We start from the raw sequence: 13101 nt of genomic DNA, 5'->3' as shown, positions 1-13101 counted from the left end.
GGAAGAGCACCCCTTCCTTGCCCACCTCTCATGGCAGCTTGAGAATCAAAAAGACCATCTGAGAAAGGGCAAGGCAGACGACGCAGACACAGGTGTTCCTGGGAGGAGAAGGGAGGAGGGCCATGTCAGCTGGTCTTTATCCTCTCTCTCTCTCTCTCTCTCTGTGTGTCTCTGTCTCACCAGGAGTCCGCTCGGAATTTGATCAGATCGACACGTCCAACCCAAACTGTGTTGTAATTGGAGACGCAGGAGAAGGCTTTTCTTATCAAAACATGAATAAAGCTTTCCAGGTGCTCATGGAGCTGGAGAATCCCGTGCTCTTCTCACTGGGAAAAGGGTAAGTCAGCTGCAGGGAGAGTCGTTTACGGCCACTTTGGGTCATGCTCTGTGTGCCTCTGACTTAACAGAAGCGGCAGAGAAGATGGGAAAAGTGGGTGTGGGGTGGACACAGGGTGACTCCTTCCTTCCCTTCCCTTTTCTTGCATTTTTCCCTTCATTTCTTCATTCCTATCTTTTGATAATGTTTGAGGAAATTCCCTGTCTTTAGGAGCTGGTTGGTCAAGCTTCCCTGCGGGCCCAGGGCTGGAAGAGGCCAGGGGCAGGGGAGGGTCACTGCAGAGGAGACCCCTGGAGACCTCAGGGGCCTGGGTTGACTGTCCTGAGTTTAGGTGCATTTTCACAGGATTCAGCACAAGACTTGGATGGATTGGGCCAAGGGGGCACTTAAGTAGTAGAAAATAGGCTCGAGGGCCTGTGGGACACTCTTGTCCGGGCCCTATATCTCTGGCCGCACAGCACAGTCTGTGTAAAGTTGTGATTTTGTGACCAACATTTTTGTCCGAGTCTTCAGCCTGGGCCTCACTGTCTCTTTTATTTTTTTATTTTTTCATTTTTTCAGTATGCAGGCCTCTCACTGTTGTGGTTTCTCCCGTTGCGGAGCACGGGCTCCGGACGCGCAGGCTCAGCGGCCATGGCTCACGGGCCCAGCCGCTCTGAGGCATGTGGGATCTTCCCGGACCGGGGCACGAACACGTGTCCCCTGCATCGGCAGGCGGACTCTCAACCACTGCACCACCAGGGAAGCCCTCACTGTCTCTTAAAAACCCATGTTGGTTATTTTTCTTACCATCCTTTACCACCAAGACAGCACATGTTCACTGAAGAAAAATTAGAGAATACAGATGAGCAAAAAGAAGAAAACAAAAAGAATTTGCAGTCCCACCGCATGAGAAAACAACTGTCAACGTATTGATATACGTCCTTCCAACTGGTTTCCTGTGCAGAGAGATCATTACACATGCGTGTTTTCACAACATCGGTGTCAAACTTGCCCTACTTCTGTCACCCATTTTTAGTTGTTCACCAAACATTTTGTGAACCACTTTCCATACAATAAGTAGATGTCTCTGTGGTGAGGTTATTTCTATCAAAATTTTTTTTACAGTTATTAAAAAAAAATAACTCTCCTATAGTTATTGTAACCAACGCCTGCTGATGGACATTTGTGTTGTTTCTAGTTTTCTACCAAAGTAAGGCTGTGATCGGTATCTTTGTGCATTTCAGATGATGTGTATTTCTGAGGTTCTTGATGTATGTGGCCAAGCTGCTTTCCAGAAAGCCAGGCAGATTTATTCTGTCCTCAATGGAAGCAACACTAGGATTTTAGAACCACAAGGATGCTGTGGAGCTCTATCCCAGCTTCTCGTGCGGGGCAGGAATTCTGTGGCCATCTCCGGGGGAGCCTTTCTCAGCTTAGGTGCTTCTGGTGATTGGGGACTTCCTACCTCTGCCTGCGGAACAGGGCAGCTATCCCAGGTGACACCGGGGGTGGGGCTTTTTATCTGGCCGCCAGCCATTGCTAAGCACTTTATGTAGTTCCATGTTTAATTCTGACCACAACACTATGAGCTGTAGGCAGTGTCATTGCCATTTTACAGATGGGCATATTGAGGCATAGGGAGGTGAAATAAGCCATGGTCCCCCCATCTGTAAGTGCCAGCATGGCCAGGAGTGCCCCCCAGCGCCTGTGCTCTGTCACCTCTAGGCTACACTCAAGAGCAGACGTTTGGTCCACACAGGATCTTAAATTTTTTTGAGGATGTTTTAAAAATTGGGAGATTTTACGTCAAACAACCAGATTTCTGGATCCTTTTGAGAAATCAAGATCTGGCAGTACTGGCCCCACATTCCCAAGGGCACCACAGCTTGGCTGGAGCCACTGGCCCGTTAGCTCCGGTGCACCACGGACCTGACCATGTCCTACTGCCTCTTCTCCAAGTTTCAGAGTTGGTTGCCATTCATCTTGTACCAATTGTTGTTTTTCTCATAGTAGAGAAATATCTTTTCATGGCTATGTCTCGTTCAAAATAGGCAAATGAAAGATTTAAAGCAAGAGAAGAGAGGATATATTTCTTTTTGGAACTACAGATACTCTAGCGTGTTTATGATGAAAATAAAATGTGTCCTGTATTAGGTAGTGTTCTCCAGAGAAACAGAACCAACAGGATGTGGAGATGTATATACAGACAGTCCCTGACTTAGCGATGGTTCGCATTATGATTTTTCGACTTTGTGATGGTGTGAAAGCTATGCACATTCAGTAAAAATCAGACTTCGAATTTTGAATTTGGACCTTTTCCCGTATGCAAAAGGATGCTCTCTTATGATGCTGGCAGTAGCAGCAAGTGGCAGCTCCCAGGCAGCCACTCGACCACGAGGGTAAACAACTGATACACTTTACGACCATTCTGTACCCAGATCGCCGTTGTTTTTCTCTTTCAGTACAGTAGTCAATAAAATACATGAGATATTCAATGCTTTATTATAAAATAGACTCAGCGTTAGATGATTCTGCCTAGCTGTAGGCTAATATAGTGTTCTGAGCACATGATATTTGGTAGGTTGGGCTTATTAAATGCATTTTTGACTTACGATATTTTCAGCTTATGATGGGTTTATCAGGGCGTAACCCCATTGTAAGTTGAGGAAGATGTGTATATAAAGAGAGGTTGATTGTGGAGTCTAGGTACGTCCAGCATCTGCAGCATAGGCCGGCAGGCTGGAGATTCAGGGAAGAGTTGCAGTCTGAATGCCAAGGCTGTCTGCTGGCCGGTTCCTTGTTGCTCAGAGAGGTCAGACTTTGTTCTGGTTGGGCCTTCAACTGACTGAACGACGCCCACCACATCATGGAGGGCAATCTGCTTTACTCAGGTCCACTGATTTAAATGTTAATCTCATCCAAGAGACGTCTTCACAGAAGCATCCAGAATACTGTTAGACCAAATATCTGGGGAGCTTGGCCCAGCCAAGTAGACATAAAATTAACTGTCACAGTCTCTCTTCCCAACCTTACCTTCTTCAGTTTAGGTCACTGCAGACCATAGAACCTGGCCTGCGTAATTCTCGTAACACTCTTGGCTTGGTCCTGTAGGCATCCCTAAAGTTACTAACCCCTCACTGGGGAGCAACACAACTAAGAAGCTCTGTTTCGGTGACTTCCCTGGTGGTCCAGTGGTTAAGACTCCATGCTCCCAACACAGCGGGCACAGGTTTGGTCTCTGGTCAGGGAACTAAGATTCCTGCATGCCACATGGCGGGGCAAAAAAAAAAAAAAAAAGAAACTCTGTTAAAAAAAACTCATTTATGTTAAAAATTGTCTCTAATTATTAAAAGTTACTATTCCAGATTAGGGGTAGTAGTCAAAATAGGTATGTTGTTGAAAATGAAAAAAAAATGAGATCAGTTTCTTTTAGCTTTGTAATTCTGTAACAAATTCAATAGTAGGCAAGTGTTTGTTTTCCAAATAAGCAAGTAGTGGGGTCTGTAGCTGCTGGGGATTCTGGCTTAGGCTGTGGGTTGGGTACTCAAAAATCAGAGAAAGGGACCACCAGGTTCTGGGCCTGGGTCATAGCTTCCTGGGACAGCCCAAGGACCCATGAAGAGCTGCCGTCGCATCCGCGTGGGGGTCACTGATGGTGAGGGGCTGTCCTCCACTGGAGTGGGGCTGTGCGGAGTCCCCAAGGAGGCAGGGTGGCGGGGGCACTGGGGCAGAGTGTCCTCCTCCTAGAAACGGTGTGATTTACATTTGGCATCTGTTTGGACCGAGAGTGGGAATTGCCTTTGTAATTTCTTCTGTCATGCTGCCGTCAGAAAATTAAGCTGTTTACGCGACAGACTATGGAAGGTTAATGGCTCTTGTGGGAAAGGTCAAGTGGTCATTTTGAAGGGAGTTTGTGCTGAATAATCGGAAGGGCAGAAGAAATAAAGCATAAAGTCTATCTGACTGCTTGTCTCCGGTTTTTTCCTGTCTTTCCAGAATCCACAGTTTCTTCTTTGTGGCCAGAACACTCAGGTTCTCACCAGATCTGCTGTTGCTTTTATTATGCCAGTAACAAAAGATAAATATATCAGATCTCCTGTGTTTCGGGAATAACCTGGGCCTTTATAATTTAAAAAAAAAAAAAAAAGTTAACTTAGGTGCTAGTATTTACCGTATCTCTAAAAATGTTTTCAGCTAACAGATGGCCTTCAAGGTGCCTTTCTGTTTTCCTGGATGAAGAAGAAATAAAGACAGACTCTGGGCACTATAAAAACAAGGCCAGGGCTTCCCTGCTGGTGCAGTGGTTAAGAATCCACCTGCCAGTGCCAGAGACACGGGTTCGAGCCCTGGTCCGGGAAGATCCCACATGCCGCGGAGCAACTAAGCCCGTGAGCCACACTACCGAGCCTGAGCTCTGGAGCCCACGAGCCAGAACTGCTGAGCCCACATGCCACAACTACTGAGCCTGCGCGCCTAGAGCCCGTGCTCCGCAGCAAGAGAAGCCACTGCAATGAGAAGCCCGCGCACCGCAACGAAGAGCAGCCCTTGCTCGCCACAACTAGAGAAAGCCCACACGCAGCAACAAAGACCCAACGCAGCCAAAAAAACCAAACCAAAAGAAAAAAACCACACGAAACAGGCCAGATTTAGTTAAAAAAGAAATACTAAGTTCTCTAATTTTGATTTATGGAAGTCAGCTTTTTTCTGTAGGTTCTAAAAGTCAGTGTAGCAAAGACAGGGTTTTAATTGCATATTTTCTGCTGCATGTTCAGTTAGCTCTTCCCACCAGGACGAAATTTAAATTTAAGAAAGCGCAGGTATCTGTCACTCTGGAAAAAAGCTTTTGGGGGAGGCTGAGGTGGGCAGAAGGGGTGCTGCGTGGGTGTCCTTGGGAGGCCTTACCGAGGGGAGGGGCCCCGGCTCCTGCCGCCTCCACGCTGCTCCGAGCCGAGGCTGTGCTGGGCCCGAAGCCCCTGGAGCCCTCAGCTCCACACAGAGCTGTGTGTGTCGCGACAGAGTGGCCTTGTTTTATAATTGTTTCCTTGGCGCCTGGCTAAGCCTCTCCTATGCTGGCCACATTCTTTCCTCAGCTCCTGGTTCACTTCAACATGCCCGTCCTCTGGGAGGCCCTCCCCAGCCCCGTCCCTCCCAGTCCGGCCCCTCCCGCAGCGGGCATCTCATGGGGGGCGAGGGGACGAGGCGGTGGCTCCCTGAGAGCCTGACAGACCCCCGTGCACCTAGAGCGGCGTCTAGCCCTTGGGGCCCTCGGCGGGCTGCCGAGTCCCGGAGGCTCCGGGCCTGGACTCTTCCATTCCTCCCCCTTGACCTTCAGGTCTCAGCTTTGATGTGTCCTTCTCTGGGCCGCCTCCCCGCCTCCCTGTCCCCAGACTGTCCGGCCGTCCTCAAGTAGAGTGCACAGAGCATGGCGTTCCACCTGTAGTCACCCATGTCCTGCCCTTTTATATTTGTCTGTGGACTTGTCTGCTTCTCCCCGAGACTGAGAGTCCCTGGGGAACAGCCTGGGTCTGAGAGCGTCCCCTGCAAAGGGTGTGGGGCAGCTGTGTCCTAAATGTCTTGGGGGACCGAGTTAGCGGATGCCACTGCCCCCCGGCAAGCCCAGGCCCCAGCACCTGGCATGTGCCTCTGCCTCTTGGACACATTTTGCTGCCGTTCCTTCAAACCCCGGACCTAGGAAACCCTGGACCTATGACCTGAGGAAAGCGTCATACCAAACTAGTTGATTGTGGAAAAAGAAAAGGAAGCACTATTTTGAGGCTGTATAAATGCAAAATAGATGTCTAGATTCCAGATTTAAGATACATGAGATTAGGAACCTCTAAGCCTGTGATTTAGGGTCACCCTTCAAAAACGGGAGCATTGATTGGCCGGTCCTAGCTCGGTAGGCAGCGGCGGTTCTCTCTTGGCTACCAGGTACCTTCCCGCATGTGTGCAGTATCCCAGCCGAGCCACATCCTCGTGGCATGGCCCCAAGAGCCCAGAGCCCCGGACCCCGGCTGAGAGGCCCGGGCTCACTTGGAGAACGAGTCCTGTCGTGATGGGAGATGCCCCCATGGCGTCAACAGTCGGGCTCCAGGCTCTAATCCAGCCGACAGGAGTGAGTAGCAGGGGACCAGCCCTTGCCAAGGTCAAGGGTTTGGCCACAGCCCTGCAACCCAGCCTGCGTCCCGACAGAAGCTTCCAAGGTGGGCGGTGGAGGATGCAGAGTGGGAGAGCACTAGTCCCACCTGAGCACCGGGGGAACGCTGCGGGCAGCAAGGCTCCTGCAGCCTTGGAGGCCTCAGGTGGGGCAGAGACGGACAGGCAGAGTCCCTGGGAGCCTCAGAGCTGGAGGAAAGGCACAGCCCTGGGGCAGCTCCCGGGCTCTGCTACCATTTCCAGTAGGCACACGGCAGGCTTCAGCCCCCACAAACCGGAAAGAACTGTGTTCATCCTTTCTTCTCCAGCTCATATCTCTTAAAAAAAAAAAAAATTATTTATCATTCATTTATTTACTATTTTTGGCTGCATTGGGTCTTCGTTGCCGCGTCCCGGCTTTCTCTAGTTGTGGCGAGCAGGGGCTACTCTTCGTTGCGGTGCGCGAGCTCCTCATTGCGGTGGCTTCTCTTGTTGTGGAGCATGGGTTCTAGGTGTGTGGGCTTCAGTAGTTGTGGCACGTGGGCTTAGTTGCTTCGTGGCGTGTGGGATCTTCCCGGACCGGGGATGGAACCCGTGTCCGCTGCATTGGCAGGCGGATTCTTAACCACTGCGCCACCAGGGAAGTCCCCCCAGCTCATATCTTATTACTCATCTCAGTCTGGGTGAGCAGTTGTTTAGAACAATATCCCCTAACATTTTTGGAGCAGTTTCTGCATGCCAGGCACCATGTTAGGAACTTTGCATGATTTTGCTCAAGCCTCGCAGCAACCCATAAGGGTAGGTACTGGAGTTTCTTTTTGCCCATTTTACAGATTAGGAAACTGAGGCCCAGAGGGCTTAAGCAACCCGAAGTCCCACAGTTAAAAAAAAGTGGAAAGAGGATTTGAAACCCTGAGTTCAGCATGCTTCACTAGCCTTCTCTTTGCTTTTCCACATACATGTTGTTTATTTGTATCACTTTTTTAGATTCCACATATAAGTGGTATCATATGATATTTGTCTTTCTCTGTCTGACTTTCTGCACTTGGTATGATCATCTCTAGGTCCATCCGTGTTGCTGCAAATGGCATTGTTTCCTTCTTTTTTTTAATGGCTGAGTAGTTTTGTGTTTGTGTGCACATACATATGTGTGTGTATATATATATATCACATCTTTTTTATCCATTCATGTCTGTGGACATTTTAGGTCACATACATGTTATTTAACGTCTCCCAAATTTGAAGGTTGAGGGGAGGGAGAAGGGTAGCTGATGTAACGGGTCTGAAAACACGGTGACAGTCCTGGGTTTCCGTTAACCCTGTCTTCAGAGCAGCACGGAGTCAACTACCTTCTCGCTTTATGATCGAATGGCTTTGCTCAGAGAGAACTGGGCTTGGTCACCGTGTGTCCCAAGGGGTCTGCGTGTGGCCTTTGGGTGGCCAGGCAGTGGCAGCTGGGCCTCAGCACAGCGCTCACAGGAGGGAAGATGTGAAACGGTCTTGGGAGGCCCTGCTGTGAGCCAAGCCGTCTTGGCCCCAGTGAGACGGGGAACAAATAATTGTCTTCTCCTAAAAGCATCTGGCGCCTGTGAGACCTGGCACCTCTCCTGACCTTCAGCTACTAGGAGATGCGGCGGGGTGCTGTGGAACTAATGGAGTTTTCTTCTCCAGGCAGCAATTAGGGGTTAATTATTAGCAATTAGGGGTTCACCACATGCTCTGGACCAGCTGTCCTTTCGAGAACACAGGTCACTTGTGCTTCTCTGTGTTAGCAACTGGATCCAACTGCCCCTGGGGTCCCCCATTAATCACTGTGGCGGGGTCCCCACGAGGCTGGCAGCAGGGGGCCATTCTGACTGAGAGTTGCTGACTCACCGTCTGTCCCCCTCTCGCCAGGCCTGGTGGCCACGCTGGCCTCTGTCGAGCCGACCTCCATCGGTCATTCTCAGTGTAGCGTGTGGACTGACCCTGGCCGGTGACTCAGCTCTCTTGAGCTGGCAGAACCGGGACAGGGCACTTCCCGGGCCCCTGGGCTCAGCTCCCCTCGTCCCCTTCTGCTCTTTTCTAGACGCTTCTACAAGGAGACCTCTGGCCTGATGCTGGACGTTGGCCCCTACACGAAGGCGCTTGAGGTACCTGCCCTGGGTCTGCCCGAGCCCTCTTCACGCCTCAGGGCCCCCTGGGATGTTTCTGGCCTTTCTGGAGAAGAGGGTGTGCTCAGTGTTCCGAGCGCCTCTGTGTTTTCCAGTTCGGCACCCCCGTTGGAGGCCCCAAGCCCGGCTCTCGCCCTCCCCTGGAGCTTGGCCTCTCGGCTGCCCCGGTCATCACTCTACTCCCCTGTCGCCCCCTCTCCTCCCCACGGCCCGTACCACCTGCCGCTGAGCCCGCTGGCCCTCCCAGCATGCTCTGTAGCTCTCCTCTCGGATTCTTGGCTTCTGGATGTGTGTGAACCTGCCTCATTCCTGACCCTCATCTGCAGCACCCTGAGCTTGATGTGTCCTGATTAGACTCCTTCCCGGTTCCCTCCCTCAGTTTCCAAGTCTGGGCTCACATGGGGCTCCCACTCTGACTCACGCCTAGCCAGCTGCCCCAACCCGGGCTCCTGGCCCAGGTCAGCCCATGTCACGTCCCGTACTCACCGCTACATTGGTCCCTGCCTACTTGCACTCAGGTGGGAGGGACGGACGGGCTGGCGGATGGGGCCCTGGACCCTTTTCCCCTGGAGGGCCTAGGACAGAGCTGGGGGTGGTTGGGGGAGAAGGGAAGGGAGGAGAAGCAAGAATGCAGATGAGAGCAGTGTCGGGGTGGCCTGCTGTGGACCGCCTCCTGCTGAGGTCCGGCACTGGGGCAGGTGGCAGGGCGCCTGGTGGTGGGTGCCCCCAGCATCCCGGGCAGCCCGATGTGGAGCTGTGACACTTGACTACGAGGTGTGCCTCTCGGCCCACGTGTCTTGCCGCTTGGAGGCCCCTGGCCTGCAGGTGCACATTTGGGGCATCTCTCCTTGATTCCCCGGAGGGAGGGTTTCACTGCAGAGCGGGTGTTCACCTGTACTTGCCCCCAAACCCATGCCATGTCCTTTTGTCTTTCCCCAGTATGCCTGTGGTATCGAAGCCGAGGTGGTGGGGAAACCTTCCCCTGCGTTTTTCAAGTCTGCTCTGCGGGAGATGGGGGTGGAAGCCCACCAGGTAGGCCAGCTGGTCCTGAAGCACGTCTGTGGAGGCAGCTATTGAGGGGGGCCCCGAGCGCTCCCCGGGGCGGCCTCGGCGCCGGAGATGGGTTTGAGGGCTCAGGCAGCCTGCGAAGGTTCCCTGTCGGCCCCCACGAGAGCTGATCTGACTGGAAAGAGGGAAAAAGACAGCAAAGGAGGCCCACTGAATGTTTTCCACCTGGTTAATTAGTATCAGTATAAGAGTGAGAAAAAGAAATGCCTGGGGCTCTTTTCAAGCCACTTTTGTTTCTTCTCTGGAAGGATAAGGATTGACAAGTCCTATCAATATATTAAAAATATTTCAGGGGCTTCCCTGGTGGCGCAGCGGTTGAGAGTCCGCCTGCCGATGCAGAGGACGCGGGTTCGTGCCCTGGTCTGGGAGGATCCCACGTGCCGCGGAGCGGCTGGGCCCGTGAGCCGTGGCCGCTGGGCCTGCGCATCCGGAGCCTGTGCTCCGCAACGGGAGAGGCCACACCAGTGAGAGGCCCGCGTACCGAAAAAAAAAAAAAAAAAAAAATTACTTTTTTTTCTGTTGTATTTTAAAGCAAATCCCATTCTTAAATGTTATCCTATCCTTTCAAATTATAGTGTGCCTTTCAAAAAAAGATGGTTGTTTTTGACCATCATTAATGCATTTTTGACGATGCATTAAGACACCTAACCATGGCAAAAAAAAAAAAAAACCCACAAAAAAAAGACGTTCAGCATCATCACTCATTCAGGAAATGCAAATCAAAACCATAGTGAGATCCCACCTCATACCCACTTGGATGGCCATGATAATTTTAAAAGAAAGAAGGAAAATAACAAGCATTGGCAGGGATGTGGAGAAATTGGCACCCCTCGTATAGGAATACTGGTAGGAATGTAAAATGGAGCACCCACTATGAAAACCAGCCAGTATGGAAAACAGTTCCGTGATAATTAAATGTAGAATTATCGTATGACCCAGCAATTCCACTCCTAGGTGTATATCCAAAAGAATCGAAAACAGGTGTTCAAACAAAACTTACACGTGAATATTCATAGCAGCACTATTCACAATAGCCAAAAGGTGGAAATAATGCAGATGTTCATCAACAAATGAATGGGTGAACCAAATGTGGTTTATTGTCACCGTGGAATAGTTCAGCTATAAAAAGAATGAAATACTGATAAATCCTACCATGTGTATGAACCTTGAAAACATTATGGTACGTGAAAGAAGCCAGTCACAAAAGGTCACGTTTTATATATTTAACATTGATATGAAATGTCCAGAATAGGCAAATCCACAGAGACATACAATAGATTAGTGGTTGCCAGGGGCTGGGAGTATGGGGGAATGGGGAGGGACTGCCGGTGGGTATGAGGGGCTCCTGTTGGGTTGGTGGTGGTGGTTGCACAGCATCGTGAATGTACTTAATGCCACCGGTCTGCACACTTCAAAATGGTCACACTGGTAAACTTTATGTTATTTTATCACATTGAAAAAAAAACCTAGCTAAAAAAAAAAAACCAAACCAAAAAACCTCTACCTAACAAAATCAATAGTAATTCCTTCGTATTATCTAATACCAGTCCATATTTAAATTTTCCTGGCTGTCTCAGAAATGTCTTTTATGTAGATTTAAAAAAAAAATCAAATCCAGATAAGGTTCTTTTGTGTTTTAAACCTCTCTTTTTAACTTTTTTATCATGGAACATTTCAAATATCTTTGCAAATTGCGAGAGTAACCTCATAAACCCCCAGGTACCCGGCACTGAGCTTCAGTAATTATCAACTAATAAGCACTTTTGTTTGTTTTTGTTTTTGTTTTTTTTTGTGGTACGCGGGCCTTTCACCGTTGTGGCCTCTCCCGCTGCGGAGCACAGGCTCCGGACGCGCAGGGTCATTGGCCACGGCTCACGGGCCCAGCCGCTCCGCGGCACGTGGGATCCTCCCGGACCGGGGCACGAATCCGTGTCCCCTGCATTGGCAGGCGGACTCTCAACCACTGCGCCACCAGGGAAGCCCCTAATAAGCACTTTTAACAATTGTTTTTACCTGTTCATTCTGAAGCAATTTCCCGCGTACAAAGAGGTTGCAAAAACAGTACAGAGAATTCCCCTGTGCCCTTACTGCAGCTTCCCCAAAGGCTAACATCTTATGTGACAATCACAGGACAATTATAAAATCGGGAAATTAGCCTTGATGCAGATGTTGACTAGCCCAGGGACCCTCTGGTTATATTTGGTGTCACGCCCCCAGCACCCTTTATTCTGAGCAGTTCCTCAGTCTGTCTTTGTCTTTCAGGACTGTGGCTGTTTTGAAGGGTACTGTCCAGTTCTTTTGTAGAATGTCCCCGATGGTCCCTCATGATTTAATTTCAGCTTATGCGTTTCTGGCATATGTAATTCTGGCTCCACAGACACAGTGCTGTGCCCTCCGCTGTGTCCCGTCAGGAGGCGTGTGCGAGTGCTCTGCGCGTTACAGGCTGTGGTCACTTTGATGCCTGTCGGAGGTTCCCATCTCTGCGCTGCAGGGTTACCGTTGTTCCTTTGTGACGAATAAGTATCTTATGGGAGAATACTTTGACACTATGTAAATATTCTCTCTCCTGACATTCTTTTCCCCTCCTAATTTCAGCATCCTCTTACCTGCAAACAGTTGTTACCATGGTGCCAAGTGGCGGGTTTTCTACTTCCATTGTTCCCTCTGTATCTATTGATTAGCATTTACTGTAAGAGAGAGCTTTCCTTTTTCTCCCATTTGCTTTTTTTTTTTTTTTTTTTTGCGGTATGCGGGCCTCTCACTGCTGTGGCCTCCCCCGCTGCGGAGCACAGGCTCCGGACGCACAGGCCCAGCGGCCATGGCCCACGGGCCCAGCCGCTCCGCGGCATGTGGGATCCTCCCGGACCAGGGCATGAACCCGTGTCCCCCGCATCGGCAGGCGGACCCCCAACCACTGCGCCACCAGGGAAGCCCCCATTTGCTTTTTTATTTATTCCAACATGTACTTAAGGATATTTGTTTTATTCCACGAGTCACAATCCATTCCTGTTGTTATTTTGTTGCCCAGATGGTCCCATATTTGGCCATTGGGACCACTTTGGAGATTAATAACCCCTTGTTTAATCTGTACTCCCACCTGCTCCTCTCCCCTAGATTATTTTGAATCATCTCCCAGAAATCATATCATTTCATCTGTAAGTATTTCTAAGTGTCTCTAAAAGATAGGAATTCTTTTTAAAAACATGGATGATGCCATTAGCACAACTAAGTAATACTAAGGATAATTCCTTAATATCATCAAATATCCAGCCATTATTCACATTTCCCTGGTTGTCTTACAAGTGTCTACGTCGCTTGCAGTTTCTTTGAATCAGGATCCACATGAGGGCCTCGCACTGTGGTTGGCGGGTGGATTCTTAAGTGTTTTCTAATCTATCCATTCCCTCCCACCCACGCCGGCCCCAC

General features: G+C 50.0%; 1 protein-coding gene across 6 annotated transcripts in view; it reads left to right on the top strand.

Annotated features, from left to right (window-relative positions):
* Positions 1-13101, top strand: part of LHPP (phospholysine phosphohistidine inorganic pyrophosphate phosphatase) — a 137006-nt gene that overhangs the window by 20235 nt on the left and 103670 nt on the right. For 4 of the 6 annotated variants that reach the window (XM_067024394.1, XM_067024395.1, XM_059053979.2 and 1 more), the window contains exons 3-6: positions 184-337; positions 4316-4351; positions 8523-8586; positions 9547-9639. In XM_067024394.1, the coding sequence (XP_066880495.1) occupies positions 184-337; positions 4316-4351; positions 8523-8586; positions 9547-9639 (347 nt within the window). Of the gene's footprint in view, positions 1-183; positions 338-898; positions 4283-4315; positions 4352-8522; positions 8587-9546; positions 9640-13101 lie in introns of those variants that run through there. The other 2 variants (XM_067024396.1, XM_067024398.1) reach the window with 2 other exon arrangements.

This window comes from Kogia breviceps, chromosome 2 (assembly GCF_026419965.1).
Source record: "Kogia breviceps isolate mKogBre1 chromosome 2, mKogBre1 haplotype 1, whole genome shotgun sequence".
In the NCBI taxonomy this organism is placed as follows: Eukaryota; Metazoa; Chordata; class Mammalia; order Artiodactyla; family Physeteridae; genus Kogia; species Kogia breviceps.
This window is presented reverse-complemented; position numbering and strand designations above follow the sequence as displayed.